The sequence below is a fragment of the Ostrinia furnacalis genome, unplaced genomic scaffold (assembly GCF_004193835.3).
Source record: "Ostrinia furnacalis isolate ACB-3 unplaced genomic scaffold, ASM419383v2 OfSCF3355, whole genome shotgun sequence".
In the NCBI taxonomy this organism is placed as follows: domain Eukaryota; kingdom Metazoa; phylum Arthropoda; class Insecta; order Lepidoptera; family Crambidae; genus Ostrinia; species Ostrinia furnacalis.
In genome coordinates this window covers 61,641-80,878 of record NW_021133594.1, presented here as the reverse complement: position 1 = coordinate 80,878, position 19,238 = coordinate 61,641, and the positions used below count along the sequence as shown (strand labels likewise).

At 38.7% G+C, this 19,238-nt stretch overlaps 1 protein-coding gene across 1 annotated transcript in view; it reads right to left on the bottom strand.

Moving 5' to 3' along the window:
• Window positions 1-1,075: 1,075 nt before the first annotated feature.
• Window positions 1,076-19,238, bottom strand: part of LOC114357804 (phospholipase B1, membrane-associated) — a 32,037-nt gene continuing 13,874 nt past the window's right edge. Inside the window, exons 2-7 of the mRNA XM_028311587.1 lie at window positions 7,974-8,229; window positions 7,200-7,369; window positions 3,920-4,136; window positions 3,253-3,398; window positions 2,664-2,832; window positions 1,076-2,019 (exon numbers count right to left, since the gene is read on the bottom strand). Of these exons, the coding sequence (XP_028167388.1) occupies window positions 1,841-2,019; window positions 2,664-2,832; window positions 3,253-3,398; window positions 3,920-4,136; window positions 7,200-7,369; window positions 7,974-8,229 (1,137 nt within the window). The 3' untranslated portion in view covers window positions 1,076-1,840. The remainder of the gene's footprint in view (window positions 2,020-2,663; window positions 2,833-3,252; window positions 3,399-3,919; window positions 4,137-7,199; window positions 7,370-7,973; window positions 8,230-19,238) is intronic.

Here is a 19,238-nt window from a genome sequence, read left to right as displayed (position 1 = left end):
TGATTTGGGATTTCCCAAGTTATGTACAGACGCGGGATATCAAGTTCGAATCTTGACATCTTAACTACCTATACTACTTGTACTCGTATCATGCAAATGGTTGACGAGTTCGGATGAAAAAATGAGCATTTTGTACCAATATTTTTTCATGTGTAAACGTAATTTTACCAAAGAATATAGGTAGGAAATAAATCAGTGCTTCGGCAATGTTTAAGGTTTGACCTAGCGACTAACGCCTAGTATAAATTTAACAGCACGCTCCCAGACTGTGCCGCGCCCGCTCGCTCGCGCGTGTCATAGCTCACGTGGCGGCCAATCCCATGGATATTATATTCCTGCTACAGTTATCTATCCAGAGAGGTGACTTCAGTAGGTAGGACCTAGTATTTATATGATTTGTTGATGGACTATGTCAGGAGGAGATCACAAAAGTCCCTTACACCCTTCGAAGCAAATAGTAAATCTTGTTTTAGCTTTATTGACGTCAAATTCTGAACTTAGCCTTTCCCATTGCCTGCTACCTACTGTTTGCAATATAGTCCTGATTGATTGATCATTAATAGGTACACGATTCGAGACGTGTAGATACGATACGATAAGCTATAATTTACTGCTACATATTCAACTAAAATAAATATTTAGGTAGGTAAGTTAAGTACGTAATGCCAACACTACCTATTTACCTCCTCACACAAACCATCGCCTTATCTATTCGAACTACACATTCAAATAATATGATGAATATTGCTTTTTACATAACAAATGCGTAGTAATTTGTATCCTAGTCTTTAAATGTATTTTATTATCGTGCCTCCACGTCGCGTGATGCGCAGCCTGAAATTATTTTTACATATTCATGTGGAAAACAAATGCTTTTGCCGATAGTTTTCGAGCAGGCGGTATTAACAGTGAAACGTAATTGTCACACACAACTACTATAAATAACTATTATTATGTAATAAAGGACTATGAAATTAAACGAGTTTACCATATTCAATTTCATTTAATGAAAATTTCCTAATGTACGCTCATGTAGCATTCATCCACTTACAAAATATTCATTTGGTATCGAACAACATAAAAAATGGCACATTTAACACCACAAGTTTCATTTATACAATAAAACATTCAATTCATAGACTAAATTTCTGTCTCTAAGTAAGATTCATTTATTTATCTCCACGCAAGCAGCTCTACTTTTAAGAAAAACAATATGATTTAGGTTAGTAGTAGGTAGGTAGTCAAGTTGTGAAATCTAGATGATTTTGTAACACTTACAGATGAATTTTGGTTTAAAAACAATATAAAATTCAGTTTTAATATTAACATTTTCATAATCAATCATAAATTTCTAAATTATAAACTGAATGAGAGAACTAAGTAAATATAAATGCTGTGAATTTAAATGCCTAATATGTTACAATTTTGAGTTAATTATGGTTTTAATTTATTTAGGTATAGATTTTGTAGGTGATTTTTTTCTCAGTTGGCTTGAAAGTGTTTTTCAATATAAGTGGTAATAGCAACCGCTTAAAAATAATTTACACTGGCCATTCAAAGATTTCCTTGTTAGTATTTTATCACACACATCGCAGTTCTTACTTAAATGTTTTGCACTTTCATTGAATAAAGCATCTATTTCAGAATTTCCAAAATATCACTAGATATTCTACTAAATTAATTAAACTTTTCATTCTTCCACAATCCTTTCGTTCTTTTGTTTTATCAAAATAATCTTTACCTGTACACCATTAGGTCTACTTAAGTTTAACAAAATCTTCATTCATTTATTTATGTTACTTTGGTAGTCAATTTAATTGGAACTAACTGCTGCCCAGGGTCATAAGTCGTAGGCTCCTTCTTGCACTCCTGTCTCGAGGTAGGACTGTGAGTTCTTGTGGGTGAAGATGAAGGGTGCTTCTGGAGAAGGACACCTGAATGAATTCATCAGGACCGGGGGAGAGTCATCGGATTTGAAGCCTATTGGCTCTAGGAGGTTGTTCCATAGAAGGTTGGCAGCTGGAAAATAGAAAAAAAAAGTGGTTTAGGGAAAAAAAATCCTGCACTTTGTGACCAATATTTTGTGGAGTCTACGGAAACACTACGTTACATGAATATTGTAATCAAAGATTTCACTTGCTGACTACGATGAAAAGGAGCTATGTTGGGTATGACTTTAGCTAAGTTGATAAGAATAGTTTCCTAGGACCGCTTAAATGGTACCTTTCTCCAGTTCAGCGCATTTGTGAACTGGCGCGCGACCTGGTTCCCTCAACTTTTCCCTAAACGACCAGTCCCTCATGGAGAAGCCGGAGTAACACTTACGATGGACCACTCACCTAACCCGTGGCCCGTCTGCGGGTAGTGAAAAAAGTCGTGCGTGATGTAAGACTGGTGGATGACGGTGGACAGTGGCAGGCGCGTTGAAGACCTGCAACTTACTGTCACATGAAGCCCTGAATCGTACTGGTACCAAAGAGGGAACTCTCACCCAACGCGTGGCCCTTCTGCGAGAAGTGAAAGCAGTCGTGTGTGATGTAGGACTGGTGGATTGTAGACAGAGACGCGTTGAACAGCCGCATGAAGGGCAGCTGAATCTAAAGTCCTGCGGAATCTTGCTAGTACTAAAGATTGTCTGATTGTACTAAGGATTGACCACTTACCCAGCGCATGGCCTTTCTGCGAGAAGTGGAAGCAGTCGTGCGTGATGTAGGACTGGTGGATGACGGTGGACAGCGGCAGGCGGATGGGCAGCGGCGCATTGAATGTTCGCATGAAAGGCTGCACCACTACCGTGAAGTCTTCCCGCGTGTCGTAGCGCCCGCTATCCACCTGTGATAGAAGTAGGTACATAGAAGCTAAATACTGGGGTATAAGATAATATCAAACATGTACAGTCTGATTGATGTGCTTTCGACGGTACAAAGACATTTTGCACTCAGCCTAAGATTCATCTGTGCTCAAGTTTGAATGAATCATATTTTTTGGCAATAATGAACCAAGGTTTGAAAAAGGTCAAAGGTTGACTGGGAGAGAATGCCATACTAAACTATTATGGCCAGTAGGTACACAAGCACTATATGTACAATTACAGTTTTCAAATATTTAAGTATTACCTCTATAATACAAATAAACTGAAGGTTTCACCACAACAGTCAAGAGCCCGCAAGAGTCGGCTTCACCTTGGGAGAACTCCAACTCTCTCACTACTGCTGAACCCTGAAGCCATTGGTACTTGACCGCTATACCCACCAGCATAGCTTCAGCCTTCTGGTACATTCTGGTCATGCGCACGAGGAAGTCCAGTTCGCCGCCGCTGCGGTGGAAGCACGTGCAGAACAGCGGGTGCATCAGCCGGCACATCAGCGGCCGCGAGACACGGATTGACACGGACACGTCTGCAAGAGGAGTTGAACTTTATTAGAGGAGACTGAGAACTAACTTGGCTCCTGTTTTCATAAAATGGGACGGAAGCAACGCAAAAAAGAATGAGACAGCAACAGCAATAACCCTAACAGCTGCACCTTTCTAGTTTAATAAATACATAAAGCAATTTATAAAATTTCATTACGATTTCTTCATGATCATCATTTCAGCCACAGGACCTTTACTGTTCACTACTGTTAATATAGGCCTCCTCCAAATTTCTTTGTCGATACCAAAAAAATAATTAATCCGTGTTGTCTAAAACTTAGTAGTATTTTCAGTGGCCTAGTTGCACTCATATAATCCGTTACATTCACAGACGTTAGTAATTGGGCAAGAGTTCACATTATCACACGGTTTTGTATCTTCGTCTAACGTATACGTGCACCAGATGCTGAGGCTAGCTAGAATGCCTTTCATAACAGACACATCGATGAAAGTACCTAAAGTACCGAAAATCACATCAACTTTTCTAGACCTCTACCAAACATACCTAAAACGGGAACTAAATTGACTATCGTCCTCGGCAGATGCGCCTGGAGGTAGTCCAGGGCCTTGGCCAGTTTCCTGGCATGTGCCGTGGGCGACCAGGCCACGGGCGACAGGCACGAGGCGGAGCACAGGTCGTTGGCGCCCATGAAGATCGTGATCATCTTCCAGTCTCTGGAGATGTCGATGTCTGGAGATGCTCGCATTCGCGCCACCACTATCTGGAATTCAATTCAAATTATTTAATAATGTGCCCTTTTCTGGGCAGAAAGGGCAGGAGGCAGGCCCCCCACTAGGTGGACCGACAATCTGGTGAATGTCACGGGAAGTACCTGGATGCGGGCAGCGCAGGATCGATCGATCGTCATTTGACTGAAACGAAACGAAATTCACGACATTTATTACCATCATCATCATCATTTCAGCCACAGGACGTCCACTGCTGAACATAGCCCTTCCCCAACAATTTAGGTTGGCCGATTGGTAGCAGCCTGCAACCAGCGCGCCTTCCTGCTTCCTCTATGGAGTCGTCGGTCCACCTTGTGGGTGGACGTGCCACGCTGCCTTTTCAGAACCTCTAAGAAACACATTCCAAATAGCGGGCCCTACTAGTAACCACTTCGAGACATTTCACGTGAAAATCGTCTGAGTATTTTTTCCCGTTTTCGCTACATTTTTCATAGATGCTCCGATCCTCTTGGTCGTAGCATTCTATTTTAAAGCTTAAAGCCTTCCTCGATAATAGGTATAATTGGATTATCCAACACTAAATAACTTTTCAAAATGAACCAGTAGTTCCGGTCGTTCGTTCAACCAACCAAACAAACTCTAAGAAGAGTAATGTTTCAGGTAATTCGTGTTTATTATTGGGATTTATTATTGCTTCGCACGAACCGTTTGATTGATAAGTAAGTTCTGATTCATTATTATTTATTTAAAGTAAATAGTTATACATATTACAAGTACCATACAGGCTGAACAATTAAATGGAAAAGTGTACATAAAAGTTACAGCAGTATTTCGAATGAAAATAACACAAATGCAAATTCCAAATCAGCATCAAAAAGTTTAATTCTTTGATGAGAAATAAGATGGTGCAACCCAGCTTTAATGAAGAGCAACACAGAATTAACTTGACAAAAAAATTGTCATCCTTCACAATTTCCTAAACAAGTTCCCACCAATTTCCTATAAAATATGTTTATTCTATTATATTGTAAACTGTTCAAATTCATGAGAAATATTAGTTACACAATGGTTCAGGTTTGAACCACAACAATCCGTTTCGTATGCTCACGCGCATCCACGCTGGGCTCACGGTCACTTTCTTTAGTTTCACAAGCGCAGCCCGGTGCACTATATTTGGTTTAATTGCAGTTTCAACATGATAATTGTGCTGTTATTAGTACTAAGTAGGTACTTTGATCGTAAATTCTGATCGACCAGCATATCAAGCGCCGCAAGTGGAGCTGGATAGGCCACACTCTCCGAAGGGATCCCGATCATATCCCCAAGCAGGCTCTGGATTGGAACCCCTAGGAAAACGCAAATGTAGTCACCCCAAACAAACTTGGCGCGCGGCGCACTGTAGCAGACGAGGCGGAGAAAATCGGCAAGGCTTGGAGCGAGATCAAACGCGAAGTTCAAGACCAAAACAATGGAGGACTGTTGTGGACGCCCTCTGCCTCATCTAGGACATAGGACCTTAAGTCAAGTCAAGTCACTTTGATCGTATTAGCTTCACATTAATTGGCATCGAAGAAGGCAGCTCTTAAATCATTACTAGAATCCTGCCACAATACTAAGTAGTTATTTATAATGACTGAAATCAAGTAAATGCATGCAAAGTTCGTTCGTTCGTTCGTTCGTTTCAGCCAAATGACGTCCACTGCTGGACAAAGGCCTCCTCCAAGGCTTTCCACAATGCACGGTCCTGCGCTGCCCGCATCCAGGCTCTTCCCGCGACCTTTACGAGATCGTCGGTCCACCTAGTAGGAGGCCTGCCCACGCTACGTCTTCCAGCCCGTGGTCGCCACTCGAGAACTTTTCTGCCCCAACGGCCATCGTCTCTACGAGCTATGTGCCCCGCCCACTGCCACTTGGTTTTAGCAATTCTGCGAGCTATGTCGGTCACTTTGGTTCTCCTGCGGATCTCCTCATTTCTGATTCGATCACGCAGGGAAACTCCAAGCATGGCCCGCTCCATCGCCCTTTGGGTGTCCTTGAGCCTTCTTATGAGGCCCATAGTAAGCGTCCACGTTTCGGATCCATAAATCAACACTGGCAGCACACACTGCTCGAAGACTTTTGTCTTGAGACACTGCGGTATTTCGGACGTGAGTATATTGCGTAGCTTCCCGAACGCTGCCCAGCCGAGTTGGATTCGACGATTGACCTCTTTCTCGAAGTTGGCCCTACCTAACTGGACTGTTTGTCCCAGGTATACATAATTGTCAACAACTTCGAGTGTAGAGTCTCCAACCTTCAAAGGAGTGGGTGCGACACGGACATTAGACATGCAAAGTAAAGATATTAAAATAGCGTGATTACTTAAAACAACATTATTAATTTAACTTGTATTTTAATTAGTGTTTTGCGTGTTTAACAACAGCATTAAATAATTACATAGTAGAGTAAAGTATAGTTACTGGACTCATCATTCATATTTCAAAAGCGACCGCTGAGGAAGCCGACATCGTCGATGTGTTGCACATACTCGATGAACCGACGATTAGAATAATAAAGGATAACACAGTAACGAGGCTCGGAAGGAACTTGTGTGGCAAGCAATAATGTCTATGTTACAAAATAAGCCTTTAAGTTTGTGAGGGAATTTTGTGTACAAACGTACAACAGTGATGTGGAAGTCATTGAGGGAGGCGCATTTTCAGCAGTGGACGTCCTGGTGGTTGAAAAGATGATGATGAGAAGCGTACAACACTTGAAGAAATAATAATAAGTATTTGCCCATCGATTATCTGCTGAAAATATTTCAGGAGACACTAGAGTTTCATAAGGAGAAAAAGGACAACATCAATGACGACTTTGACGAAGTTTTAGTATAGGTAGTTTTGTAAAATACACAGATTTGACTTATTGGCCTTGGTGCTGAGCCATCATGTTAAGTCTAGGACTATTACTTATTCTGTGGTCTAGGTCCTGGGCCATCTATCATGGAAGGCACAATAATCGAAGTTCTTCGTCTACACAATACATATTATTATTAAGTAGGGGTTACGAACGTGGGGTTAATGGAACAAATAAATAATAAAAAATGCCGGTACCTTAGCCTGCTTAAAGGCATCCTGGTCAGAGGCGACCGGGAAGGCGACGTTGAACCTCGCGTTCTTGGCCAGCCATTCGCCGGTTCCGGTGGAGTACCCTCGCAGGTTCGGGTTGAACTCCTTCAGGATGTTGGGCAGCGTCAGGTATTCCCGCCAGGTCCCATCGCCGCCTGGAAATGTAGAGCATACGCCATATCAACAAAAAAAAAACAAAGAAAAAATGATATTTGGTAAAAAAACAACATCATTCCTCGTATTTAAGATAAGTGAGAGAGGATCACCTAAAACAACACGGAGTCATCTTGCTAGTTGTATATATTTATTTGCATTAGATACTTGCTACAACGAAAGCGTGGCAGGTCACCAATGCGCTGGACCGACCAAGTGAAAGCAGTAGTGGGAGACGGCGTATGTGACTGCACCAGACAGTCTGCCAATAGAGAGAGATGGAGGGAGATCGTGCGGAGAGTTGTATCCGCCTCTACAACCGATGTGAACAACGCATCAACGTGACCGCTCTGCCAAGAGCGTAACGAATAAGAAGAAGAAGACAACGAAAGCTGGAAATGTAGATCTAATAGGATCGTTTCAAAAAATAGACAAGACTATTCCAAGTTCTTTTTGAGGTTGATTGAGGAATTCGGGTGAAGGTCGCTTTTACCTTCGGGCTTGATCGTCATTTTCCATCAGGTGTAATGCTGGCTAAGAGATTCTTCGTTGTGGACAGACTCCGACTGAATGTAGGTCCATAAAAAACACTCTGTTTTATCATACCTGCGCACCAAGACACGCCTCTGTACTCCACAAACGCGCCAAGCGCGAACTCCTCCATCGCACCATTGCCCGCTACCAAGGAGTCCCCGATCGCAGCAACGACGTCGATGTCGCCGGGCCGCAGCCTGTGCACCGAGGTAGGGGGGCTGCGGCTGCGGCCCGTGCGTGTTGCGTTCGCGCAGGGAAATGGCGTCGATGCCGGGATCGCGCGCTGACGACGCACGTGCGATCTGCGGGACGGGTAGCGAAGAGGGATCTGGAAATTAAGAAAATAACATATACAAATATATTTCGGAAGCTGTTGTGTTTTAAGATTAGGATGCAACATGAACTTTTTTGTTCTCTTCTTCACTGAAAAAAATGTTTGGTAACTGCTTACACAACAAAAGAGACCACCGAACTAAGTGTTAACTATAACCAAACTAATTCTAGCTCACTACAGAATTATTTGTTTTAGGGCTGATTTTTCAATCGTCAGATAATTTTTAACTGAAGAATAAGTTGACACATTGACAGTTTCAGTATGGGAAATATGTCAAAATGACAAGTTTATTCTTCAGATAAAAGATATCTGCCGATTGAAAAAGCAGCCCTAATTTACCCAACATTTTGTTCCTCATAACCAAAGTGTTCGGTGGTCACTTTTGTTGTGTAAGCAAGCAGTAACCAATTATTTTTTTCAGTGTTGTTTTAAAGGCTCTAGTACAATTTTCAAGAATTTTTCGGGTAAGGCAACCCATAACCTGCACCTATATTCAGAATCATTACGCATTTTCTCGACCCTCAGCTTCTTTAACAAGATTTGGCACATCACATTGTTCCACACCTTCTCTACACCTATTTGCCTTTCCATCCACTTCTTTAGTAGAATCGTGATCTTCGCCTAGAACCCTAACATTTGATACGTGCCACTGCGTATGCGACTGCGTGGCATGAACATGACCACATTTGCAAATAAAGCCTGCCTAAGTATCTGCAAGTTCGTGAGCAAGCGTTTAAAGTTTGAACTTTTTGGTGAAATGGTGTTGACATGTTGTGTCAATACCCAGTCAAGGGTAATCGCTCCATTATGCTCATTAGCGACACTCTGCACCTCGCTCGCGATCGCAGGCAAGGTCGCTGTGTGCTCCACTTGTGTGAAGCTAGGGCTACCTACCAGCTGTTCAAGTTGAGTCTTATTTCTTCTTACCTATTACGTCAGTCATTATACACTTATCTTTATCGGTAAAATTCAGTACATTCCTAACGATCTTATCAAAGTATGTCAATGCTTGATCTCAGCATCAGCAAGGCCTTCACAATCTGAGACTCTATCAATTAAATTGCTGACGAAGAAAAAATCTACAAAATGGTAATTTCATTCAGCACTAAGCTGGTTGAGATACAGGTTTTTAGCTAAACTACTCTACTTAACGTAAGCGTAGTACAGCAAATCTTCATTATTTTAGTCTGCATCATTAATAGCAAACTGTTGCTCCTCAAATACGCTGCATTTACTACTCATTCTTCCTCTTTACTACTCGTTTCCTCTATACGTCTCCATAGATAAAACATAAGTGCGACTTAAAAGGTGCCAAGTTATAGCCCTATTGCTATAGCCGCGTCTGCCCTGTCACGACGTGCGCGCGCGCAATTCGTCGCCGCGTGAATATCAATGAAGTTATGTCACGCTTGCAGTAATGCGATAACTATGTGATTTTCTTCTCGAGTGCTTTCATAGCTCCACAGTTGAAAAAAAAATAGTGTTAATATTAGAAATCATCTAGCAATTTTGATTATATCGAATACATCTAACCAATCGAACTGAAAATGGACTGCCTTTTTTGTATTCCTACTAAGTTCCGTTTAAAAACAGCTCTACTACTACTCCAAGGCTGGGTTGCACCATGTTATAAAATCTGTCATACTCCATACAAAAAGCACCGGTTATCGTCATAGTTACCGTTAAAGTTAGGTGGTTCAACTCAACCTTAGTTATCTCGTCTTTTTAATTAAAATATTCTTAACCATGTAATTTTGCATCCTAAAGTAATTCCGGACCTTGACTAAGCAAAATTCAAGAAGGGTTTTAAAAATGAGGCAATTTGACGCCCCCGGCAGATGATGGAAAACTTGTCCAGCATTTATGAAAGTAATGTAAGGTCTTGTACTACATTAATCTTGCCCAACATTCTCAGCAACGAAAACACTCGACTTTTTGTCCCAAAAAATGTTGTAAGTGTTCAAAAACAATACTTATTTCTCAAAATACATTTTGTCGACGTGGGCGCCAGGTGGCAAGCATTTCAACACTCCATTGTCTTGACTTTTTTTTCTAAAATAACTCGAAATTACGTATACATGCAGACTCCTTAACAGAATAGGTCACGTGACTCTGATATAAACGTGAGATGCGTGCGCGCTTGTGTGTGATGTTAGCTCATAGTGGGTAAACACGATTATTTGCTCAACTCTACCACTTAAAATACAAGAAAAAATAACGCGGTGAAGTGGGTGTCAGGTCATGCGTGTATGGTTCCTTATATCTTTAGATATCCCTATTCTTATAATTTTATTTTTAAAATGATTCATCTTTACTGTGCTCGTACGGTGCGATCCTACATTTTATCATCATCATCATCATTTCAGCCATAGGACGTTCACAGCTGAACATAGGCCTCCCCTAATGCTTTCCACGTTGATCGATTGGTAGCGGCCTGCATCCAGCGCTTCCCTGCTACCTTTACGATGTCGTCGGTCCACCTTGTAGGTGGACGTCCCACGCTGCGTTTTCCGGTCCTACATTTAGTAGGTAATGCTTATTTGAGGATATAATATATGATTCAAGTTTAAACAGTCCTGAAAAGTCATGGTACTTACTGGTAGAGATGAGACGTATTTACTAGAACAGATCCACACACTAGGTATTTTACAGTACTAGGCGGCACCTATTCCATTTTTTAAAATACTTGATCCACCTAGTATTTTATAAATTACACGATTTCCGACCCTACCCTGAAAGTAATAGAGGTTATTATTGCGTAATCCGTAGTCGTGTATTACGCGCACCTAGTATTTCTCGCTAAGCTTATGTGCGAACGTAGAGATTCACTCCGTCTCTGTCTGACCAAACAAATTTGAGCGCGACGAAGCAAACGCACACAAACGTAGTCAAACCATATTCATGTAAATAAGAAAAAAGTATGTAAATATTTTTATGAAATTGATATCTTTTAAATACGCCAACTTTTACGTTGACAGTCCAAAGCCTGTTGAAGTATGAAGGGAGGAATTATATTATTATTCAATTTCAAATTTCATTATTCATACTACGGTTGTATCTTTTCAAAGAAAATTGTATTCTAAAGTCATATTACTTGGATTAGTCCGCACTAGTCGCGTCAAGTATGCTAAATTACTACGTACTAGGTGGAACAGGTATTTGGATCGAGTATTAATAAATACTTGGAATAGGTGCACCTAGTATCAAATTTACCTAGTATAACCCATCTCTACTTACTGGGGCATTTTTTTATTAATCTACGGACCCAAATGGTTTTGAACTGACCTGAGCACCTAGTAGTTTTAGAAAACTCTACATACTCAAACTCTTTATAAGAAAAATGAAATAATGGATACCTACTTGATGATCAATTCAATAACCCTTCCTACTACCGCAAGTTTGCAGGTAGAGTCATTTTTTATATTAATAATTAAGTAATATATTTTTCTTGATTTTAAAGTATAAGTTAATTTTAATAACAACCAGCAAGATATATGTTTGATAGAAATATTTCATTATTCATCACGCTTCAATTACTTACAAAGAAATATCAGTGTACACGGATATATAAAACCTGTAAAATTATGAGTTATATTTACAAAGCAACGCGTTGCTGAACATTTGGTTTATTGCCTTTTTTATCACGTACTAATCGATTACTACCAATTTGTTTTGTATGTCGACTCACATCACTGCCTATCTAAATATAGTACTTTAACTGCCTGAAAAATAGTAATTTCTCTCTCCAAATGCCGTAAAATTATTGAGTGCCTATCCTAACTTTTTGCTGTAACTACTATACTAAGTACAGGCCAGTTTTCATCTACGTACGCGTGAAAACCCGTCGCAACATTTTTCATTTTTGCCCTGCACATATTACTCGTAGCGTGATGGTATATAGCCTACTAGCGGCCGCCCGCGACTTTGTACGCGTGTACCCCGTTTTAGGCGATTATCCCACTGCACTGCAATGCGCTCCGCCGCAGTACGCGGGACGACAGATTTAATGTTGACATCCAGACATCCTGACATCCAGACATCCTGACATCCACACATCCATACAAACTTTCGCATTTATAATATTAGTAGGATTAGTAGGATAGCCTTCCTCGATAAATGGGCTATCTAACACTAAAAGATTTTTTCAAATAGACCGGTTAGTTCCTGAGATTAGCGCGTTCAAGTAAACAAACAAACTCTTCAGCTTTATAATATTAGTATAGATATAAATAGATTTCGTAGATTTCTTTTCAAATGTAGGCCAAAAAAGTTACATTTGTTAAGCTAAATAAAAGTTTACAAGGTAACATTACAAATACATTAAAATCTTTGCATCCTAAAACCATAATCATACAAATACACATAGACGTTCTTATTCAAACAACAAACGTAAAGTTTAATTTCGTTATTTGCATGTTAATTGTTGGATATAACAGTTGTAGTTACATAACGCGGCTTTTTGGCGAGTGCGTGCGATTTACGTGCTATGTCCACTCATGCGCAAGCAAAATAGAGCCATAGAGCTTTTTGATGTTGCTAAAATTCGTGAAAATTGTAGGTTTGATAGGTATCAATCGGAACTTTTTGATACGAAACTGAAACTCTGTTTCAGCTTTTCTTGAGGACAAAATCTTATCTGATTGTAACTTAGGATGGAGCACGCTTGCTGAGTAATACCACATACCTAGTACATAATTATTAAGTTATCTGAGCACACACTTTAAACAATCTTTTAACAACTCATAAATTGTATGTGCTTGTTCATACTTGTGTTGTTATCCTTACTAGTAACTCTAACTCTCACCTGAACTATTGAACCAATTTCAGTTGATATTAAGACCAAAACGCTTATAACTTTAAATGGATGATGATCATGATGGATGGATTGACTGTGTCAAATTACACTCAACATCAAATAAATCGCACCTTCCGCGACGCGAACTTTAAAGATTTTCTTCTGACACAATCATGTTGCCCCAACAATATTGGTGTTATTTGAAAGCCCAATAAATAAACTTAAAGAAAAAAAAACACATTTAATTTTTTTATAAACAATTAACAGGTACCTTAAATATGTGACTTGAATAAAGGCCTCACTTGGGGCTCACCTCTGGGATCAAGTAGCCCAATTTTTGTGGTTATAAAACCAAATAATGATCTTACGTGTCCTTTTTAACAGATGGATAGCGTTTAATCCCAATTTAACAGCTTTAAAGCCATAAAAATTGCTTAAGCGTAACTACCTATTTTTTGAAGAAGTGACTCTGGATCCTTCTAAAGACACATTTTTGGGGTAAAACTTTTCCTTTGATGAAATGAAGTTTAGAACTAGGCTTTCAAATGATATCAATGTTGTTGGGAAGTGGGGATGCATACGTTTGATAAGTGCTCGTCGCGGGAGGTGCGATTTTTTTGATGCCGAGTGTAGTTACCGATACGACACTATACTCGTAAAACCCTTCAGCAATACAAATCATCTGATTGCGATTCATTAGCGCATAATGGCGATGGGAAAGCGATGGCGTGCGCACGTGCAAACGCGCTCACGTATCGATGCGCGGTGAATAATTCGTAATTAAGTAACGGTGATCAACATCGACACCGTACGCAAAGTAGACAGAGACTAAATATCTGGGTTGTACCATCTTACTTTAACAAACGTCACAAATCTGTCAAACTTCATACAAAAAGCACCGGTTATCGTTATACATAGGTGGTGCAACTCAGCCTTAGAATTCACAACCAATGCCTGTAGTAAACTAACATTCGTGTTAGATCCAATTTTGTGATCACCTCGCTGTGTCCTTTTTTGTAAATTCGAGAATTTAATGTATTTAAATTCGTACACTTTTATTTCTTTAAGTTAGCTAGTTTAGTTACAAGTTATAGGGGCTTCCTGTTAAGCAACAGATGTTGCTTGTGCTAGGGACCACCGCTCTTCCGTAGCAAGATTAACAGTAGGTAGGCAAACTTTTTGTAATTGACTTTGACTTTTTGAATTGAGAGAAAAAAATAAGTAACACTTTAGTTTTCCATGTAAAAATTTAAACATTATAAACAGAAACTTGAAATCTAATGTTACAGCTTACACTATTCACGTTTACTTCCAACCGCGAATCCAGACGATTAATTAATTGATTCAATAATAAGTTTAGGCATAATATTGAAATCGACTCTAGTCTAGCAACTGCAGTAATTAAATAAAATTATTAGTTAACCCTTTTTATGCAAGTTACATACGATCTAGGTACTTTTTTAGCAGAACAACGGCATGCTCAATGAAAATAGACAGAAATAATAAAAATAATGTAATAATAGTTCTAATTACTAAACTGGTTTACAATAAATTAGAAATTCGAACGAGCAAATTACTGACATCGGTATCCTTTACGTTTTCCATTGTGAACTCTTTGACACACTTATGCAGGTAAGGCTGAAACTACACTATGCTATAAGGATTATTTTAAAGGGCCTTTCTCTAATTAGCGTACAAACTTTAGTCATAACATTTTATGAATAAGATGCAATTGCACCAGTGTAGAAAGGTATTAAGGACATTTTCCTGTGGTTCATATCGAATGAAAAATCTGAAAGCCATGAGATATAAGCCTAAAGTGAACAATAATTAATCTACATTTGCATAATCATCTTTATGAAGCCAATCATAGAATATTTTTTCAATAAAATTTTAGTTATAAGTATTATTATGTTATGTTGCTAAAAAGATTGAAGGACGATAACTTCAGTGCTGTAGCGCTACCATTAATTCAAGTTTCAAATACCCAACCTACCGCACTTACTATCGATTAAGCAACGCTAAATCGCAATATGTCAGGAAACAAATCTGGCTAATATCTAGTTTTATATGCATCGTGACTTCGTGGTTAATGTACATTCTCTTAGGCTGGGTTGCACCATCTTACTCTAACTTTAATAAACGTCAAAAATCTGTCAAACTCCATACAAAAAGCACCGGTTATCGTTATACTCGTAGTTACCGTTAAAGTTAGGTGGTGCAACTCAGCCTTAGGCTCGGACACTCGGCATCAAATAAATCGCACCTCCCGCAACAAGCACTTTTCAAACGTATGCATCCCTACTTCCCACCAACATTGGTACCATTTGAAAGCCTAGTTCTAAGCTTCATTTCATTAAAGAAAAGGTTTTTACCCCAAAAATGTGTCTTTAGAAGGATCCAGAGTCACTTCTTCAAAAGATAGGTAGTTACGCTTGAGCCAATTTTTATGGCCATAAAACTGTTAAATTGGGATTAATCGCTATCCATCTGTTAAAGAGGACACGTGAAATCATTATTTGGTTTTATAACCACAAAAATTGGTCTACTTAGTCCCAGAGGTGAGCCCCAAGTGAAGCCTTTTTTCAAGTCACATTTATGGTACCTGTTAATTGTTTATAAAACAATTAAATGTGTTTTTCTTTAAGTTTATTTATTAGGCTTTCAAATAACACCAATATTGTTGGGGTACCATGATTGTGTCAGAAGAAAATCTTTAAAGTTCACGTCGCGGAAGGTGCGTATTATTTGATGTTGAGTGTATTTATAAACCAGTCTCTACGAAAATAGATCTAATGCGGTCAAGATCAAGCTATTTCTAGTCTAAAGATGCAGTGCAATTTTATTATGAAATCCGTAGAGCATCTGTTGGACCTATGACGGGCACATTTAAGCTGTTCACTGTGGTATCTTATGTTGAGTGCTATTTTGCAATAAAATGTATAGTCTAATGTTCTTGCTATTATTGATCATGATCAGCTACAAATAACGTGTTTAGATTTGCTTTATTTCTTATAATTCACTATACTTGCCTAATTTAATATTTGAATTATGAAAAACAAAACAATTTACAAAGGAAATTCCTGTGAACTTTTCACACAACCTAAGAATCGGTCATTTAATGAATTGAAAATGTTCATGATTTAGGTGCTAAGCCATGAGGAAATTACTCAATAAGGTATGTGACATTTGAGTAATGTAGGTACAGACTATAGCAAATCAGAATACAAATTTTTGTAAGAAACTCAACCCTATCACAACTTACATAAGACTCCATAGTGTTAGCTTGATGTGCTAGCGTCTATACCTACTACTTTAAAGAAGCAGCAAAAAATATTTTCCAACAAAGGATAAAAGATTTTATAATTAGCCCGCGTTGAGTCGAAACAGTCTATTTTGACACGATTTTATGCCGGGTTGGCCCCTGATCTCAAAATGCATAATTGCTTATTAGCATACCTAAGTGATTAGTGAACGGAGGACTCCTTTCAGTTTTCGACACCTTAGGCTTAATTGGTTGTAAACGTGGGTTTATTCCGGCAATTGGTTAAACAATTTATAAACAGGACCTGACAGATTCCAGCATCAAGGAAAGGTTCTATCCCTTAGATGGGAGTATAGGAGCTCTTAATACAAGGCATTTTCAAAAACAATGAACAGCAAATCAAAATTATATGATAAATTAAAATATAAATACAATCAGACCTTGCATTGATCTGGCTGTTATATTGAGGTTTTTCCTGTATCATAGTAACAAATAAGAGTCTCTAGCACAGACTTATGTCAGCTTGCACGATAGAAGAAGATTGATGGCCTCATTTACAGATTAACTTTAATGTTCACCCGCGTACAAGTAACGAGAAAGAAGGCTGGTAACTCTCAGAGTCCTCAAGACTAAAATAATCTTTAAAAAGATAATATTTAAGTACCTACCACTTCGATATGTTGCCAGACGAACAAACCCGTCTTGATTGATTAGTCTCGCTAGCGGTAGTTAGAATATTTATCTTATCTAACGTTTGTACTCTACAAAACGCTATTCGTGCTTTACGCATGTAACCACGACTTCAAATGTGTGAACAGCCGATTGATCGGTTGTCAAATCGACATATTGTCGACAAGTTCAAGTTTTGTTAAGGAGGGTACACACTAGAAGCATTGGTGTGCGAGCATTCGTTGTGGTAGAGATTGGAATGCTAGGATTTTTTTTTGAGAACCGAACGGGTCATAAACGCAGTCAACCAAAACCAAAAGTCAGAAAAAGGCTAATGAGATCTTGATACATTTTCTCGCTGAAATAAAGTTAAATTTGCAGTAAAATGCTCTAACAAACGCTTGCGCTACGAATGCTCGCAGAGCAAAAGCTCCTGATGAGTACCTATCTTAAACACAACTTTAGAAGTCCGATGAAGATGTCACTTACGCCACTCGTTCCTTGAAACAGATCGGTCCCATTCTTCTGCGGAGGCCGTCCATCAATCTCATTACATAAAGGCGTAACGACATCGCTAGACCTCGGACCACAATTAAAGGAATTAAGCGTCTTGTGACCGTTAGTTTAAATATCATCAAATTCGGCTGTCCAATTTTGATGTTACGAGATTAAATCAAACATATTTTTGATTACTAAATTAAATACCTAAAGTAGGCCTCATTTAAGTCTTCATCCACTTTTGATAAGGACTGTCGATAGTAAAAAGCTTTTTCAGTTTCAATGCTCACCATTTTGTGTTGCTCCAAAAGCTGCGAACCGGCTTTGACCTGTGTTTTTCATAAGGACTATTAAGATAGAGAAGTAGGTAACTTTAAAATATTTTTCGCTTTGTAAAATATAGGTAGAGTGTTTGCTTTATTCTCACAGTTTCAATATCATCTAATAAATTCTACTCTATGCATCAATTCTGTGGCTCTAACACCAAGCAATGTTCAGTTGACTACACGTTTAGTGCTGATCTTATAACCTCAACCAATTCCCAGCTTGTATAATACCTAAATAATTTAGCCAGACATAGTATTATTTATTTCTGCATGATTGAATAACTTAAATACAATACTTTCGCTTTATTTGGGGGAACAACACGATCTTACAGCGATAATAAGCTGCCAAATCTAAAAGTTGCTTATACACTTATATGTAATTTGGTTAGCGTTCACTTAAAATTATAGGTTGTTATCTTGTAAAAGTGCAAGGATCATTGAGATGCAGGTTATTGAACCTATTGTGTAAGCAACCTGGAAATTTTCCACCACAATCGAGTCTTTTTCAGGGTCAAAACTTACTTATGGGCTGAATTTCAGGTACCCTACCTATAAAAAGTTATGTGAACGCAAAAAATTCAATCGGCCAACTTATTCGCAGAGCATTTGAATTACCAATGTTTACTATGGATTCTGTATATTTGATTAGAATTCGTTGCTTGCAAAACCGACTCTAGCTCTAAAACACCATAAATATCGCATTATTATGATACTCTACCTGCACATTCATAAAAATAGAAAAGTAGGTCAAACTCAACTTGCAAGATTTCATTACTCCAACCAGTGCCCACGGACTATTATCAGGGCAGGTGCAGTTGAACAAAAACTTGTAGATGGGTGTAACAATATTAATTGATTAAAACAATACAAGATTATGTGACTAATGACCAAAAAAATAATAATATTGCCCTTCACCATTATTGGTTACACCTGTTTTACACTATCACTAATTACCTATATCAACAATAAAAACAAACTTCAATTAACAAATTGTTAAATTGCTGGTTTTGTTTGGTTTAACGATCTTACGAGTAAGTGTAGGTCATCAGTTTGTTTGAAATCAATACAATACTGTATAGTCATCGTAATGAACTTTTCATTATTTTGATAATTTAACATTTACCTACATTATAAACTTGTATACCTTATCTAAAACAAAAATAAAAATAATAGTGTGTATCCTAGTAAAATTCAAACCGTGACAGTGTTCCAATACTTCCAATCCAAAATGCCTCTTCTTTCATACATGCCATAACTACAAAGTTGTCTGGGCAGCAGTTCCAAAATAATCGCGGTAACTTTCCAGAAGTAGTGTGCGTCTCTCCATTAGCCAGCATGGCGGCCATTCGACGATACGGCAAATGTAAAGTCAAAAGAACAAGAATAACAGGCTCTACAATTAATACGAGTGAGTTCTAATAGATATAATGGATGCAATACCACAGGCAAT